Below are 15,898 nucleotides of genomic sequence, written 5' to 3'. Positions count from 1 at the left end.
TTAGATATAGTAAAAGATTAGGAAAGTATCTCCTAATTATACAATAATTTGACAATTATATAAAAAATAGAAAGTAAATCCCTTAATTAATTAAGGAAATAAATCTCCTTGATTAATTAGGAAACTTACTTCAACAAAATTTCCGATATGAAACTCATATTCTACAACAAATATCCGTACATATTATAGCTAGCTTGCCACGTAGATTGGGGAAGTAAAAAGTTGGTTAATTTTTGGCCTATTTGCAGTCAGTCATTGTCTTGGAACTTGATTTCGTTACCAAGTTGTGGCAAATAATGTGTGTTTTTCGGCAAAATTAATAATGTCTCTTTCTGAATTATAAATTGTACCGCCCTTTGGTAGGTGAAGATAGTAATGTTTCGTTAATCATGTATAGCTTAGAGTGGAGTCCAAATCACCTTTGGCCTTAAGATGCGGGGAGCCATTTGTTTTTGTAAGTAATTGTTTTGTTTATTGGGCCAGACTAACATAAATTCAACCACAAACCCCTAACAAAACAGTTGAAAAAGACCCTTCATTCCCGGCAAAACGTATACCTGATGCAACTAGCAGACTAAGGCCCAATGCTCTCATTACATTTCTAGTTTAATAAAGGAAGGAGATTTCAATATCGTAACTTTGAACATTGAGAAGAGAAAATATCACCAGATAAATATCTACGTTATCAAATGCTATAATGAATGGGTTTATAATTTGATTTACACACCCAATAATTATCTTTTCAGAAATTGAGTTTTGCAGTTTTATTTTGGCCCAAGTGATGAAGTCAACATCTTTTTTATAAAAAACAACACTCATAAAGTCAAGAACAACAAACGTACATGATAATAAATAAAGAACGGGTGGGGATGTTCCATACCAAGCGACATTCAGATTCCAAATATTTATTTCAACCTTCCTCACTTATTATTATTATTATTTTTTCCAATACTGCATGAATTTTAAAAAATGAATAATCTAAAGGAGAAAAACCTTTGCTATAGTTTTTATTTATATATATATATATATATATATATATATATATATTTAATGAAAGGTGCACTGGAGCATGAATGCAGATGCATGGCTAGATGGGCATAATTCATTCGACCAATGAAACAACATGGCCATAGATGACATGATATGCTTGGCAAGTTGGCCAGAGAGATGACGTGACATTCCCTAATTTGCTAACAACTCTGAGTCTATATAATATGAAAGCTTTCTTCTTTCTTTTCCATGCAATACTAATCTCATTTCCACATATAAAAAGAAATGGGAAGAAGTTGGGTGACGCAGTGGAGGGTAGAGTTTTTGGGGAGGGAATGGAACTTCGTGGACATAAGCTCAGTGGTTGTGGTTTTGGGTCTGCATTGCCTTACACTCTTAGCTCCATTTCATTTCAACTGGGATGCATTTTGGGTGGCTGTGGCTCTCTATTTTGCCACAGGTGTTAGTGTGAATCTGTCTTACCATAGGCAACTTTCCCATCGGAGTTTTAAGCTTCCCAAATGGCTTGAATACTTCTTTGCCTATTGTGCTGTTCTATCGTTTCAGGTGTGTGTGTGTGTGTCATATGTTTTCATTTTATCTATCTTTGAATTTTAGTGGAATTTTTTAATAATATTTGGACTCTTTTTTGTCTTCTCGAATTTGTTTGCAGAGAAGTCCACTTGAATGGGTGAGCATACACCGATCTCACCATCAATTTACAGATACACCGAAAGACCCTCATAGTCCCGTTAGAGGATTATGGTATAGTCACATTGGTTGGGTTTTCGATTATCGTTCTCGGTTTGGAAGTGTACGGAATTCTTTCTTTTTCACCAGTTCTTAATTCTACGAAGAAAGAGATAAAAACATTCTTAATCATGTAATGAAAGAGATAAAAATATTCTTAATTATGTGATGAGAGAGATAAAAACATACGGTTGTGTATAACTGGTTACACACCTAACATGGAAAATTGACATAATAATAATAATAATTTTATACTTTGATAATTTGCAGTATGAAGCAGGAATGAAGAACGTTGGAGATTTGATAAGGGATCCATTCTATAGATTTCTTCAGCATACGTACCCCCTTCATGCAATCAGTTTTGGAGCACTGCTGTATGCTGTAGGAGGACTACCTTTTTTGGTCTGGGGACTGGTAATAAAAATGCTCTTGTCAAGTCAAGGTCTAGCTTTTTGGCTTTTTGACAAAAAACACGAAAATAGTCGAAGGAAAACGAAATAAAAAATCTCATGGTGAACAATTTGGTTGTTGTAAATTAAATAATGGTAGCTTCAGTACTGTTTATATACGTACAAGATATAATTTCTCAATTATGGTGTTGCCCTTTCCTTAAATTTTCGCAGTTAGTTGGATTTGATTTCTTTCTTTGTAGGGTGTGAGATCTGTGGTTTTTCTCCACGCTACTTTTGGAATAAATTCAATTTGCCACACTTGGGGACAAGTAGTATGGGATACTGGCGATTTATCCAAAAACAACTGGTATTGAAGCAAATTGATGATATTACTTAGATGTGTGTGTGATTGAAAATGTACTCTCTAATTTGAATTTGAATTTGCTTAGGTTAATTGGATTGATGGCACATGGAGAAGGTTGGCACAATAATCACCATGCTTTTGAGCAATCAGCTCGGCACGGCCTGGAATGGTGGCAGATTGATGTAACTTGGTATGTAATAAGATTTCTTGAAGTGGTTGGTTTGGCAACAGACGTAAAGCGCCCTACTGAAACTCAGAAGAAACGAAAAGCTTTAAGCAACAACTACAAGATCAGCGAGGAAAAGCTTGAGACAAAAGTGATCAACAATGGAAAGCTTTGAAGTTTGGAGATGGAAACGCTATGAACCTTATTTCGCTATGCAGCGCCTATATATATATGCTTTAAAGATTACTTAAGTTTACTTTCGTCAATTGATATGCATATATATATATATATATATATATATATAGGTGTGTTATATATATATATATATATGCTGATATTTGTGTGTTATAACTTATGATTGTGTGAATAAAACAAACATTATATATGCTGATTTTGTATGAACATTAATGTATGCATATAAGTGTGTATTTCATACACACACCTAGATTATGATTGTTGCATAATCCAAAATTGCCATGGTAACCAGTGTAGAAAAGAAGAAGAACACAAAATAGGAGAAGTTGAGGCAGCAGCCAGCGGCGGACTCAGGAATTTTTCAGCGGAGGTGCAATTCTTAAAAGCTAAAAGCTATACAAAAAATAAAAAAAAACAGACAACTAATTTAAACAATACTAATATTTAAATTCCATGAGCAAGATACAAAAAGTTAACAAGAAAATCTACTGCTGTTGCTGTGGCTGGGATGACTTCTCTTTTCCCTTTTATTGTTTTTTCTATTTTTATTTATTTAAAGGAAGCCATGACAACAATTGGAACAAAATCAATTCAATCCTCAAGGTCTTCATTTTGTTGGAGGAGTTTTCGAGTTCAAATCCCATAATAAACAAGGCAAGACCTGTTTTTTGTTTGTTCTAGAAAAAATCTCCTCGTTCAAACCACAAAATCAAATCCTATCCATCTATGTAGAACCCCCGCCTCTCCCCACACCCTCGAAAAAAAAGGAAGAAAAAAAAAGATAAGAAAAACTTTTTGGTAGATTGAAATCAAAGCCACTTCCCTGAAGTCAAAGTATGGGATATGACAAATCAACTCGATGAATCATCTCTTTTCGAAGAAGTGGTTCCACCAGAAGCTCTTTGCAGCCTTGTGGAGGACAAATCACAGCAGCGCTTCACTTGCGCATTTCATCGAACAGCTTCCGTGCATGAGCAGAGGTGCAACTTCAGCAGCTTCTATGGAGTTTTCCGGCGACCGGAGGTGCAGGTGCACCTCCTTGCGCCTGCACAGGTCCGCCACTGGCAGCAGCTACCAAACCACAAAATCGACCAATTTGAATTCACAGCAGTTGATGTGAGAATGTGAAGAAATGTCTCATATTTTGGAAAGCTGAGAAACCTAGTAAGGACTTATAAGGAGTTGAGATACTCCCCCAATTGCCAATTGGTTTTGGGGTGAAACCAAAACTTCATTCAGTTGAGAGGTTGAATTGTAATCGAATAAGCAAGTTAATGTAACCTAGCTAGTAGCAAATCTTCATTATTGTTTTCAGAAAACCAGTAACCCTTACATTGAGTTCAATCGTATAACTGTGAGGAGTTTATAGATTAATTGTGGATATTAATTCAACACATTATTATATATCTTGTTTCGTCTTACTTTTCATGTTGTTATTGTGTTTACTATAGAAAGTCACATCGTTTCAGGTCTTGATTATGATCAATATAAGAAAAAAAATATAAACATTTAAACTTGACACTCTGAAACTCACATAGTACTCTGATATCAGTACATAAAAAGTAAATATCTATTTGGGGTTCATGTGGTTACATATATACTTACCTCGACTCTCTCTCTCTCTCTCTCTCTCTCTCACACACACACACACACATTGGAAATTGCATGTACCATACTTCTATGTTAAATAGAGTCTTCATTTCATCATCCATATATATGCCAAAGTCGTCCAAACCCTAGCTAGTGGAAAAGTGAAATGTACCCCATTTTTTATTGATGATCTGGCGTACACTGTGTATGATACACATGCATGCTTGATTGATTGTCAATGTGGTCTCCACCTTTGATAAATTCTGATCTATTGTTTAGCATCGCGTTTGTCTTTGGGCCCCATCACTTTGAATTAGCCAACCGTACCCCAGGCCCAGGGATATTACTCTCTCTCTTTTCTCTGTAATTTTTGTGTGACAGTATAATACTTGGCCATGAAAACAAAGCCAAGATTTGGCCACGACAGAACATGGCTTATGGCTTATGGCTTATGGCTTATGGCTGACGTGCTCTCTCATTTGATAACAACTCGGTGTGCATGGAGAGAAACATCTTACTCTGCTGTCACTCTCTCACCCTCTCCCTATCTCTAAACACTTAAACTTAAGAACGATGTCAATTTTAAATATATATTTTTTTTTTATCAAAGATGAACTTCATTCAACTGTTACAACATTGCCTTATCCGAATTTAAAAATTCAGTCAAAGAAAAAGTGTACTACTGCCCTCCTAATTGCACATAAAGCAAAAAAACAATATAGGACATTTAGTCTAGAAAAATCTTGAATAATAAAGAAAAATCTTGAATAATATAGAATAATCTTGAAAAATTGAGAAAAATTGACAAGTTAAAGTCACTAGAAACATCCTACTAATTATCTAATGTATTGTAACTAGATAATTCTAGATTTATTGTACAACTAGTGGTTAAAAATGACTTTGGAAAAGTCGGTTACTATGCAACCGACTTGTCCAAAACCAAGTTGCCAACTTAGCATCCCTATATATATAAACTAGCAGCCCACTTATGTATTCAATTAAGAAAAGTTGAAAAACTATAGCAGTCTAACTCTCCCATCAACCAACTCTAGTATTAAAGCCTTGTACGTTTCTTATTTCAATCAATAAAATAAAATTACCTTGTTAGTCTTTCAAAAAAATTTATATTCAACATCAAGCTATTGTCCTAAACACTACCAACCATTCTCTAAACCTCTTCTCCCTTAAACTAACAGTGGTATCAGAGCTTGTTCCGATCAACCTTGGGTGTTGGTTCACTCTAGTCCTCCATAATGTCTACCACTGGCTAGAACTCTGACACACTTCCTATTTTCACTGGAGAAAACTATGACTTCTGGAGTATTAAAATGAAGACCTATTTTATGTCTCAGGATTTATGGAACATAGTTGATAGTGGCTTAAATAATCCAAAAAATCCAACCCTGGAACAATTGAGGCAACTAAAGAAAGATCAACAAAAAGATGCAAAGGCCTTATATGCCCTGCAACAAGCCTTGCATGATACGATTTTCCGAAGGATCGTGGGAGCCAGGGCCATCCCTGAGATTTTGAGGGCCCTGTGCGAAACTTGAATTGAGGCCTCACATAATCTAATACGAAAATACTATAAATAAAAATTTGCCATAACTTAATGTCATAAATAATTTTTTTACAACTAAAAGTCTCCATCAATAAATATGTAATGACAATCAGAAATCAAATTCATAAAAATTAAATGTTTCTATTTGATAAAATTAAATGTTTTGTACAAAAATAAGCTCCTTGTGCCCCCATAAGGTCCCTTGCTGCCTCTAATAAGCAATCTGTGTTTAGTTACATACCTGAATTTGAATTGAGATTTGAATATGACTATTTGATTTTGAGTGGTCTTTATGAATTTAGGAATTAGGGTTTTCTCTTTTCGGTGTTGAAATTCCTGAAATTGAAAGAATAACAAAAATTCTCAAAGGATTGAAAAAAGAACCAAAGAGAAATTGATGAATGATAATGATTACTTACCAGAAAATCAGAGTTTAAGATAAAGAAAAAGCCATGAAGTCTTTTTTTGTTTTGTTTTGAATGAAGAAAGTACTTTTTTTAGAGGAGAAATTTTTTTTGTTTTAAAAGAACGATAGGTAATGAATAGAAGGTGTTTGGGGGATATATATACTCCTCCTATGGTTAGCTTTTTTTCTGTTTTTTTTAATAAAAAAAAATTATTATTATGTAAAGTTTTTAGTTATAATGCAAAAATAATATAAAAACAGGCAAATAAACCGACTTCAACAAGAATCAAACTCTGGCTCTTCGGTAAGTGGACATACGCTGGAGCCAACTCCACCAGACACACCCTTGTGCAATTATCTAGCACGCTATACGATATATACAATTCCTATAATATTAATTAATATAAAGAAATTTTTATTTCGGGTGCGGTGGCGCCACTTGCACCACCCCAGGGCCGCCCCTGATGGGAGCCACAACTGCAAAGGAAGCATGGAATACCTTAAAGGAGGAATTTCAAGGCAATGCCAAGGTATGTGCAGTTAAACTACAAACTTTGAGAAGAGAGTTTGAAAACATTAAAATGAAGGATTCTCTAAGACCACACAACTATTATGCTAAAATAAAAATAAAAATAAATTAATTGAGAGCCTATGGAGAAAATATTAATGATTCAAGAATTGTAGAAAAAATACTTATAAGTCTTCCTAATAAGTATGATCCTTTAGTTACTGCTATTGAACAGACACAAGATTTAACTAGTCTGTTAGTGACATAACTAATGGGCCCTCTTGAAGCATATGAAAAAAGACTGAGTAGGCGAAATGAAAATTCAGTAGAAAGCGCCTTTTAGTCAAAACTAAATTTAAGGTCTCAGAAAACTAGGGATGGCAATTTTCCCCGCGGGTAAGGGTCTTCGCGGGGATTCGACCCTAATGGGTCGGGTATGAAGGACAAAAATCAGGTATGGGGAGTTTTTTGGGTATGGTGTTCGGGGAGGGGCGGGGATGGTATTTTAATCCCCAACCCGAACCCTCCCCGTTTAGAATATATATTAATTTTTTGATGAGGTATATATATATATATATATTGCCATATATAAATATGCTATTAAAGTGATTGTACCGACTAAGTTTTATATTTGATATTATATACTTATATAATTTATACAAATCTTAAGCCACACTACTTATTTATTTAGTTAACTTCCAATACATATATAAACATTCTTATATTGTCTTATAAGTATATATTATATATATTTATTATCTTGAATTAGTAATTTTTTTTTCAACAAATTAGTTATATATTGGTTTTTTATTCAGTAATGGGGAGGATGGGGAATCCCTGATATGAATATTGCGGGTATGAAGGCGGGGATGGGGTAGAAAAGCTTAACGGGGATGGGGATGGGAATGCCATACCCACCCCCGATTCGACCCATTGCCATCCCTACAGAAAACTAACGAAGGGGAAAGGAAATTTGGAGAAAGTTCTGGAAGAGAAGATTATAAATCCAATAAGAATTTGGGAAATAAAAAAGAAATAAAGGAAAGAAAAAACTATCCTCCCTGCAGGGTGTGTAAAAATACAAACCACCTAGAAAAATATTGTTGGTTCTGTGGCAAGCCCAAATGTCGAAATTGTAAAAAATTTGGGCACATAGAAAAAGACTGTCGGACCAAGAACTATCAAGCCAATTACTCAGAAAAAAGTGAGAAGAATGAGCATGTCTTTTATGCTCATCAAGCCACACCAGAAGGAACCAACAAGAAATGGTATATTGACAACGGCTGTAGTAACCACATGACTGGAGATGAAAGCATCTTCTCCAACATAGACAAGTCTGTAAAATCCCAAGTAAAACTAGAAAATGGAACACTGGTGGAGACAAAAGGAAAAGGTACAATGTCACGACCCGATTCGAAAATAAAGAATATTCCCGAATCATGGCGTGAGTCAAACCATAGTGATAAGAATAAAATCCTACAACCATGATATGATGAGAAATAGAGCCACAAAAAAAATACAAATTTACTTGACATTACAAAATCAGAGTCGCAGTAACTTGCAGTTAACTACACACTAAGATCTTTAACAAACGGTTGACTACTTACAAATATTAATTACACAAATCAACAATAAAAGCCCAGCAGCTTAGTTGAAACCCGCTTCCTCAAACTTCGTCTTGAATCCTTTGAATCCTGCACAATCTATTAGGGTATGAGCATTCTAATGCCCAGTAGAGTACCGTCAAACCCCTCAAAGTCAGCTATCACAGTTAATCAAAGTGTCATGCATCAAACAACACAAGATATACCAATTATGCAATCAAACCAAATAAATAAATTTGCATATGCGGTGATGTCATGAACTCACTCCATTCTAATCCCACTAATTCATATCCTAGGGCAACAAGCTTGCATGTCTCATACCATGCGTTTTACCACTGTGGCTCCGAATACCCTAAAATATGAACTAGCGCCCATCCGTCCTTTACCACATTTTTCTTTTGTTTACGAATTTCTCAACTTTCACTTATCATTAGAGGCCCTGCTCCCATCACCTCAATATATTCAAGCTCTGCTCCCGTCACCTGAATATATTCCACATTTTATTCAGATATATCTAAAGCCTTCTCCCACCCCTTAGATATATCTCAAATGACACACACACACACTCCAAACACCACTGTCTTTATGATGCATATGTAATGCAGTGCAAACATCATTTATCTTTGCAGAATAATAATATAGATAATAACAAATAATATTCCAGGCTTGATCACATGCATAATAATATTCACTCAACGTCAAATAATATCCACGGATAAACATCAACAATAATATTCACATAACATCAAATAATATTCACCGAGCAACGCAACAATAATATTCATATTTATAGTACTATATATAAGCACCAAGATTAAAAGTGATATAGCCCAATCATCGGGAAATCAAGAAACTCTACCTCAAGTCCAGCTAGCTAAAATACCAAATTTACCCTTCGGAAGTTCTCGGAATTGTCGAATCTACACTTTTGATCCAATTCCTGAACAAATTCAAATCCAAATTAATATTGAGAAATCTTCACGCTATTTCACCTAAGACCAAACTCAACCTTGTGCAATTCAAAGATTACGCGCGAAAATGACGAAAATGGCCCTAGGACCAACCCGGGCTCCAAAGCGGCCAAATCTCGTCCAAAATAATCTAAAATTTTGTCCTATGCCCTGTCAACACCAAAACAAAGCCAACGACAGCCGTTAACCAAAAGTTACTATTTGGATCCCGTGGGCCCCACGACAACCGATACTTTGCACCACCTCGGATTGACTCAAAACGTATACAATCGGACTCGGATCGAAAAAATCAAGTCGAATGGACTAAAAATATGGCGTCGGCGGCTGCCGGAACAGCCGCCACGCACCGCCACTTGCCGGAGCCGCGAGTGGGCTTGCTCCGGTTACTGTTCATCGTCTTCAAAAAATCCTGCAACTTACCCTGTTTTTTCAGTTTTAAATCCCAGATTTTATGAGCCATTTTGACCAACCAAACGTCAGTGAAAATGGGAAAAATTATAGTGGTTTTGAAGGCTATTCTCTCTAGTTTCCAACCCAACAAACCACACTTAAAACGGAGTTAAAACGAAGGAGAAAACCAGTTCCAAAGTTGGGCTCGTGGCTGGTTTTTTTGCAGAAAACAGAATTTTTTCCAAACTTTGCACAAGTGTTCAACCTATCAAAACTCAACCAAATTCGACGAAACCAATTGTGTTTTGTTCCTTGATAAGTTTAGTTTAAAACTCAACAAATGGATTCCTCAAACACTCAAAGTATTAGGAGAAACATAGAGCCAAAGTGAGGCTCGCGGACTGCAAATTTCCAGAAAATGACATTTTCCAGATTTTGTTCAAAGTTGTTTTCAACCATTCTAACACCCCAAGTGGTTCCTAAGGCTTCTAAAACTCTTCTAAAATTCATACCTATCCTTAGAACTCATCAAACACTCAAAATGAAACCAAAATCAACAACACCCTCACTTGAAAAATTACTCTATCCACCCAACCCGAAAATAGAGATTCAAAATCTTCCAATTCAATCTTCCCAACACTCATATGACTCAAATCATTCTTTAAGAGATTAAAATCATACAACCACAAGGTTAAAACCAAAATTCTCGAAATTGACTCACCTTAGAAACTCTCTTCTTTTCTTCCTCCTATTTTCTCCTTTCTTCCTCACTCAAATTCCATTTCTTTCCTCCCAAAACTTATCTTAGCTTATGCAATTAATTTTCTTAGCCTAGACTAGGTGAGTCATCCATTCTAGATCTATAACTCATCCAAATTGAGATCAAAATCAGATTTTGAAGAGAAAGAAAGAGGGAATGGGGGAAGAATGAAGGAAAGGATGAATGTTTGGCTTCCACGTTGCTTCTTCTTTCTTTTTTTCTTTTTTTTCTTTTTTTTTTTGGTGTGGTTATTATCTACAAGGGTATTTTGGTAATCTTTCACACATAGGGGTATTTTTTGGTCATTTTTGTCCAACTTCAAATTAAACATACTTAATTTAATAATCTCAATCCAAAATCTTTTGATAAAATACCCATAATCTTCTCTACCATTATATTATTTTCACTAAAATATGAAAATCCACCTTAAATTTTTTGGGGTATTACATACAATCTCTATCCAAACTAATAAAGGAACTAAATATATTAAAGATGTTCTACTAGTACCTAGCCTGGAGCATAATCTATTAAGTGTTGGACAAATGATTGAAAATGGATACTCTTTGCACTTTTCTGGAGACTCTTGCACAATATTTGATAAAAGAAATAAAAATCACATAATAACAAAAGTAAGGATGGAAAATAGAAATTTTCCTATCCAATGAAAATTTGTAAAAGCCACAGCCATGAAAGCATAAGTAGAAGATTCATGGTTATGGCATAGAAGATTTGGCCACTTTAATTTTTATGCACTAAAAACTCTTTATCAAAAGAATATGATGAGAGACCTTCCAAACATAAAAGAGATCCATGATGTCTGTGAAGGTTGCCAACTTGGCAAACAACATCGACACGCATTTCCATTTGAAAAGGCTTGGAGAACTAAGGCCTTGTTGGAGCTTGTTCACACAGACGTTTGTGGACCTATGAGGACTCCATCTCTTGATAACAACAGGTACTTTATCATGTTCATAGATGACTATACTAGAATGACGTGGGTTTATTTTCTATGAGAAAGATCAGAAGTATTCAATATCTTCAAAAAATTCAAAACCCATGTCGAAAAACAAAGTGGCCACTATATTAAAGCTCTAAGAAGTGATAGAGGAAAAGAATATACCTCTAAAGAATTCAACAAATTTTGTGAAGATGAAGGAGTAGAGCATCAACTAACAGTTGGCTATGCTCCTGAAAAAAATGGAGTCTTAGAGAGAAAAAATAGAACTGTCATGGAGATGGCAAGATCCAGGCATGCCAAACACGTTCTGGGCAGAAGTTGTATATACAACAGTATACTTGCTAAATAGATGCCCAACAAAAGCTTTACAAAATAAGACTTTTATTGAGTAAGGAGGAGAAGATAAAGCACTCAAGCTAAAGAAATCCTTGTACGGACTCAAGCAAGCACCACGAGCATGGAACAGCTACATAGACAAGTACTTCATAAACGCAGGCTTCAAGAGGAGCAAAAGCGAGCCTACTCTCTACACCAAAACTCAAGGTAATTTTGATATCTTAATTGTCTCTCTATATGTGGATGACCTCATCTACACTGGAAACAATGAAGAAATAATTCAAGAGTTCAAAAAAGATATGATGAAAACATTTGAGATGAGTGATCTTGGATTGATGCACTACTTTTTGGGCATTGAAATAAACCAAGAAGAAGATGGAATCTTCATATGCCAGAAAAAATACACTAAGAATCTTTTGAAAAAATTCAAAATGTATTGGTGCAAAACTGTAGCTACTCCACTTATCACCAATGAGAAATTAAAACAGGAAGATGGATCAAGTAAAGCTAATGAATCAGTTTACAGAAGTCTCATTGGGAGCTTCCTATACTTAACAACAACAAGACCCGACATCATGTATGCGACGAGCTTACTATCAAGATTTATGCAAAATCCAAGCCAAATACACTATGGAGTAGCAAAGAGAATATTAAGATACTTGCAAGGCACAATTGACTATGGCATATGGTATAAGTCCATAAAAGATCCAAGACTATTTGGCTACACAGACAGTGATTGGGCTGGATCAGTGGATGACATGAAAAGCACATCAAGCTATGCATTTACAATTGAATTAGGAATATTTACATGGTCATCAAAGAAACAAGAGACTGTGGCTCAATCATCAGCAGAAGCCGAGTACGTAACAGCAGCAAGTTCAGCATGCCAAGCTATTTGGCTCACATGAATATTTGAAGATATGGGAGAATGCCAGACAAAAGCTACTAAAATACTTTACGACAACAAGTCTGCTATAGCAATGGCAAAGAATCTAGTGTTCCACAGCAGGACAAAGCATATTGCCATCAAACATCACTTCTTACGAGAAGTCTCAGCAAAAAAAGAAGTTGAGCTCAAGTATTGCAAGACAGAAGAGTAGATTGCAGACATCTTCACTAAGGCACTTTCAAGACCAAAATTCGAACTACTACGAAGTATGCTCGGAGTAACACAAATGTGCATTAAGGAGGAGTGTTAAAAAGTAATGCACACTTGTATCTTGAATAATAAAGAAAAATCTTGAATAATATAGAATAATCTAAAAAGATTTAGAAAAGTTGACAAGTTAAAGTCACTAGAAACATCATACTAATTATATAATGTATTGTAACTAGATAATTCTAGATTTATTGTACAACTAGTGGTTGAAAATAACTTTGGAAAAGTCGGTTACTATGCAACCGACTTGTCCAAAACCAAGTTGCCAACTTAGCATCCCTATATATATAAGCTAGCAGCCCACTAATGTATTCAATTAAGAAAAGTTGAAAAACTACAGCTGTCTAACTCTCCCATCAACCAACTATAGTATTAAAGCCCTGTACCTTTCTTATTTCAATCAATATAATAAAATTACCTTGTTACTCTTTCAAAAAAATTTCTATTCAACATCAAGCTATTGTCCTAAACACCACCAACCATTTTCTAAATCTCTTCTCCCTTAAATTAACAAAAAACCTTGTGCCCTCCTTCAAACCAAATTGGGCAAGTGTATGCGCCGCCTATTGCTCCTTCTAGGTTTTGATACACCACATCTAATTTCCAGCTTGCTTGGCTGCTCTTGGGCTTGGGCTCTCTATTGGTTGCCACTTTTTTCACACCCCGTTTGATGAGCTGGTTCTTAATTTATTAGTTGACAACCTCCTCGGTGTCTCTAGGCCCAGCTGTATCATTTCTTGCTTGTGTGAACAAATAACAATGCTAAAAATACTAACATTCCGTGCATATTTTTATTAGAAAAAACTATAGTAAAGGCATCTTACAAAGCAATAGCAAAAATATTCATAGCTGAAATTAGAGTCTCCATTATTTCATTGTTTAGATTAGAGTTTTCCATTGTTGACTATTGTTTCAAGCCTGTCCTTGCTGATTTTGTTCTTGTACAAAGCCTTCTGTTTCTTCTGAGTCTCTGTTGGGAGCTTCACGTCTGTTGCCAAACCAACAGCTTGAAGAACTCTTATGACATACCAAGTAAGATCAATTTGCCACCATTCGAAGCCTTGTCGAGCTGAGTACTCAAAAGCATGATGATTGTTATGCCAACCTTCTCCATGTGCTAGCAATCCAAACAACCTAAAACAGGAAAATTGGAATTCAATATACATTTACTATTTCCCAATGAAATTAGAAATTGCTTTTCCATCCAAGCTGCAAATACCAATTGTTTCTGGACAAATCACCAGTATCCCATACTTGCTTTCCCCATGTGTGGCAAATTGAATTTACTGCAAAAGTAACGTGGAGATAAAGTATTGTCCTCACACCCTGTAAAAGAATGAAAAACCAAGTGATTAATCGTAAGAACAAAAAGAAAAAGACCATTTGTTCAACAAGCTAGCACTTCACATAAAAATAAAAATAAACAGTAAGAGCAATTTTACCAAGCCCCAAACCAAAAACGGCAGGCCTCCCACGGCATATAGTAGAAATCCTAGTGCAAGTGAGTGAAAAGGGTATGTATAATGAAGAAATATATAGTAGGGCTGCTTTTTTAGATCTCCAACGTTGTTTAGTCGGCCTTCAGTCTGCAAAATTTCACAAGTACATATATATTAGTTTCAACAAAATTACTATTAGAATGTTTGAGAGAGAGAGAGAGCTTACACTTCCAAACCTAGAACCATAATCAAAGATCCAACCAATATGACTAAACCAGAATCCCTTAATAGGGCTATGAGCATCATTCCACGTGTCGGTAAATTTGTGGTGGTCTCTGTGAGTGCTCACCCATTCAAGTGGACTTCCCTGTTAACGAAGTCAAAGTAAGGTTTATAAATAGTTCAGATTCATAGTTTAACAATATAAACATCGTGGGAGACGACCTAACGATACGGCATTTTTCCAAGGAAAAGCCTCTACAAAAAGTTTTCTTAATTAGAATCATATGTACTTAATTCATAGAGACCTGAAGTGCCAGAGTGCCGCAATAGGCAAAAAAGTATTCAAGCCATTTGGGAAGCTTAAAACTTTTGTGGGAAAGGTTTCTGTGGTAAGACAGAGTTACACCAAGACCTGTGAGAACATACAGAGCCATGGCCAACCAAACAGCACTCAAATTGAAATGGAATGGTGCTAAAAGAGCAAGGCAATGCAACCCCAAAATGACAACCGCCGAAGTTATGTCCATGAAGTTCCATTGCCTCCCCAAAAGTTGAACCCTCCACTTCACCAACCAATAGTACCCCGCTGCCTCTATTTCCTCTTTCTGCTTCTTCTGCATGGCTATTGGCTAGCTATAGAAACTTATGGCTCCACTGTATAATAAAGAGATTGTGTTGAAAAGGAGAAAACCCATTTCACCGAAGCTTGTTTTATACAATTTGAAGCCTCTATTATTACTGTTGTCGTTGTGTGCATAATTACATGTATGCATGTCATCCTGACTTTTTACCAAACAATATTTAATATTAGCAGGGCATCATTAAGAAGTAAGGAGGTGAGGGAGAGCAGTCATTCAGTCAGAGATGAAAAACAGGGCATTTCAGAGTCCGAAACCAGCTGTATTATTTATAATGTGTGCTACCCACCGATGAGCTGTCTCATCATCACATTAAAATCTCTGTTTTTTGGGAGAAAATAAAGAGCAGATATTATAATGTGTGATTAATTCTTCTTCTATATAGGTTTCAGAGTCCGAAACCAGCTTTATTATTTATAGGCTTAATTGCTATACAACTTGAAACATTGGTTAACTTTTACCTCATTTATATTATTAGACTTTATTTTTGGTGGAGAAG

The 15,898-nt window shown here is 35.6% G+C and overlaps 2 protein-coding genes across 2 annotated transcripts; one reads left to right on the top strand and one right to left on the bottom strand.

Moving 5' to 3' along the window:
- Positions 1-1,235: 1,235 nt before the first annotated feature.
- On the top strand, positions 1,236-2,921 carry LOC110771461 (putative lipid desaturase ADS3.2, chloroplastic). Its single transcript, XM_021975765.2, has 5 exons — positions 1,236-1,557; positions 1,664-1,804; positions 2,011-2,154; positions 2,393-2,499; positions 2,582-2,921. The coding sequence occupies exons 1-5, from the start codon at positions 1,276-1,278 to the stop codon at positions 2,835-2,837; spliced, it is 930 nt and encodes a 309-aa protein (XP_021831457.2). The 5' UTR covers positions 1,236-1,275; the 3' UTR covers positions 2,838-2,921.
- Positions 2,922-13,867: 10,946 nt separating this feature from the next.
- LOC110771426 (palmitoyl-monogalactosyldiacylglycerol delta-7 desaturase, chloroplastic-like) lies at positions 13,868-15,453 on the bottom strand. The gene is made up of 5 exons (XM_021975722.2): positions 15,067-15,453; positions 14,766-14,906; positions 14,543-14,686; positions 14,320-14,426; positions 13,868-14,234 (listed from the first exon to the last, which is right to left on the bottom strand). Exons 1-5 carry the CDS (start codon positions 15,379-15,381, stop codon positions 13,985-13,987), a joined length of 957 nt encoding a protein of 318 aa, XP_021831414.1. The 5' UTR covers positions 15,382-15,453; the 3' UTR covers positions 13,868-13,984.
- Between the last annotated feature and the right edge of the window lie 445 nt (positions 15,454-15,898).

Source organism: Prunus avium, chromosome 3 (assembly GCF_965620075.1).
Source record: "Prunus avium chromosome 3, drPruAviu1.hap1.1, whole genome shotgun sequence".
In the NCBI taxonomy this organism is placed as follows: domain Eukaryota; kingdom Viridiplantae; phylum Streptophyta; class Magnoliopsida; order Rosales; family Rosaceae; genus Prunus; species Prunus avium.
This window is presented reverse-complemented; position numbering and strand designations above follow the sequence as displayed.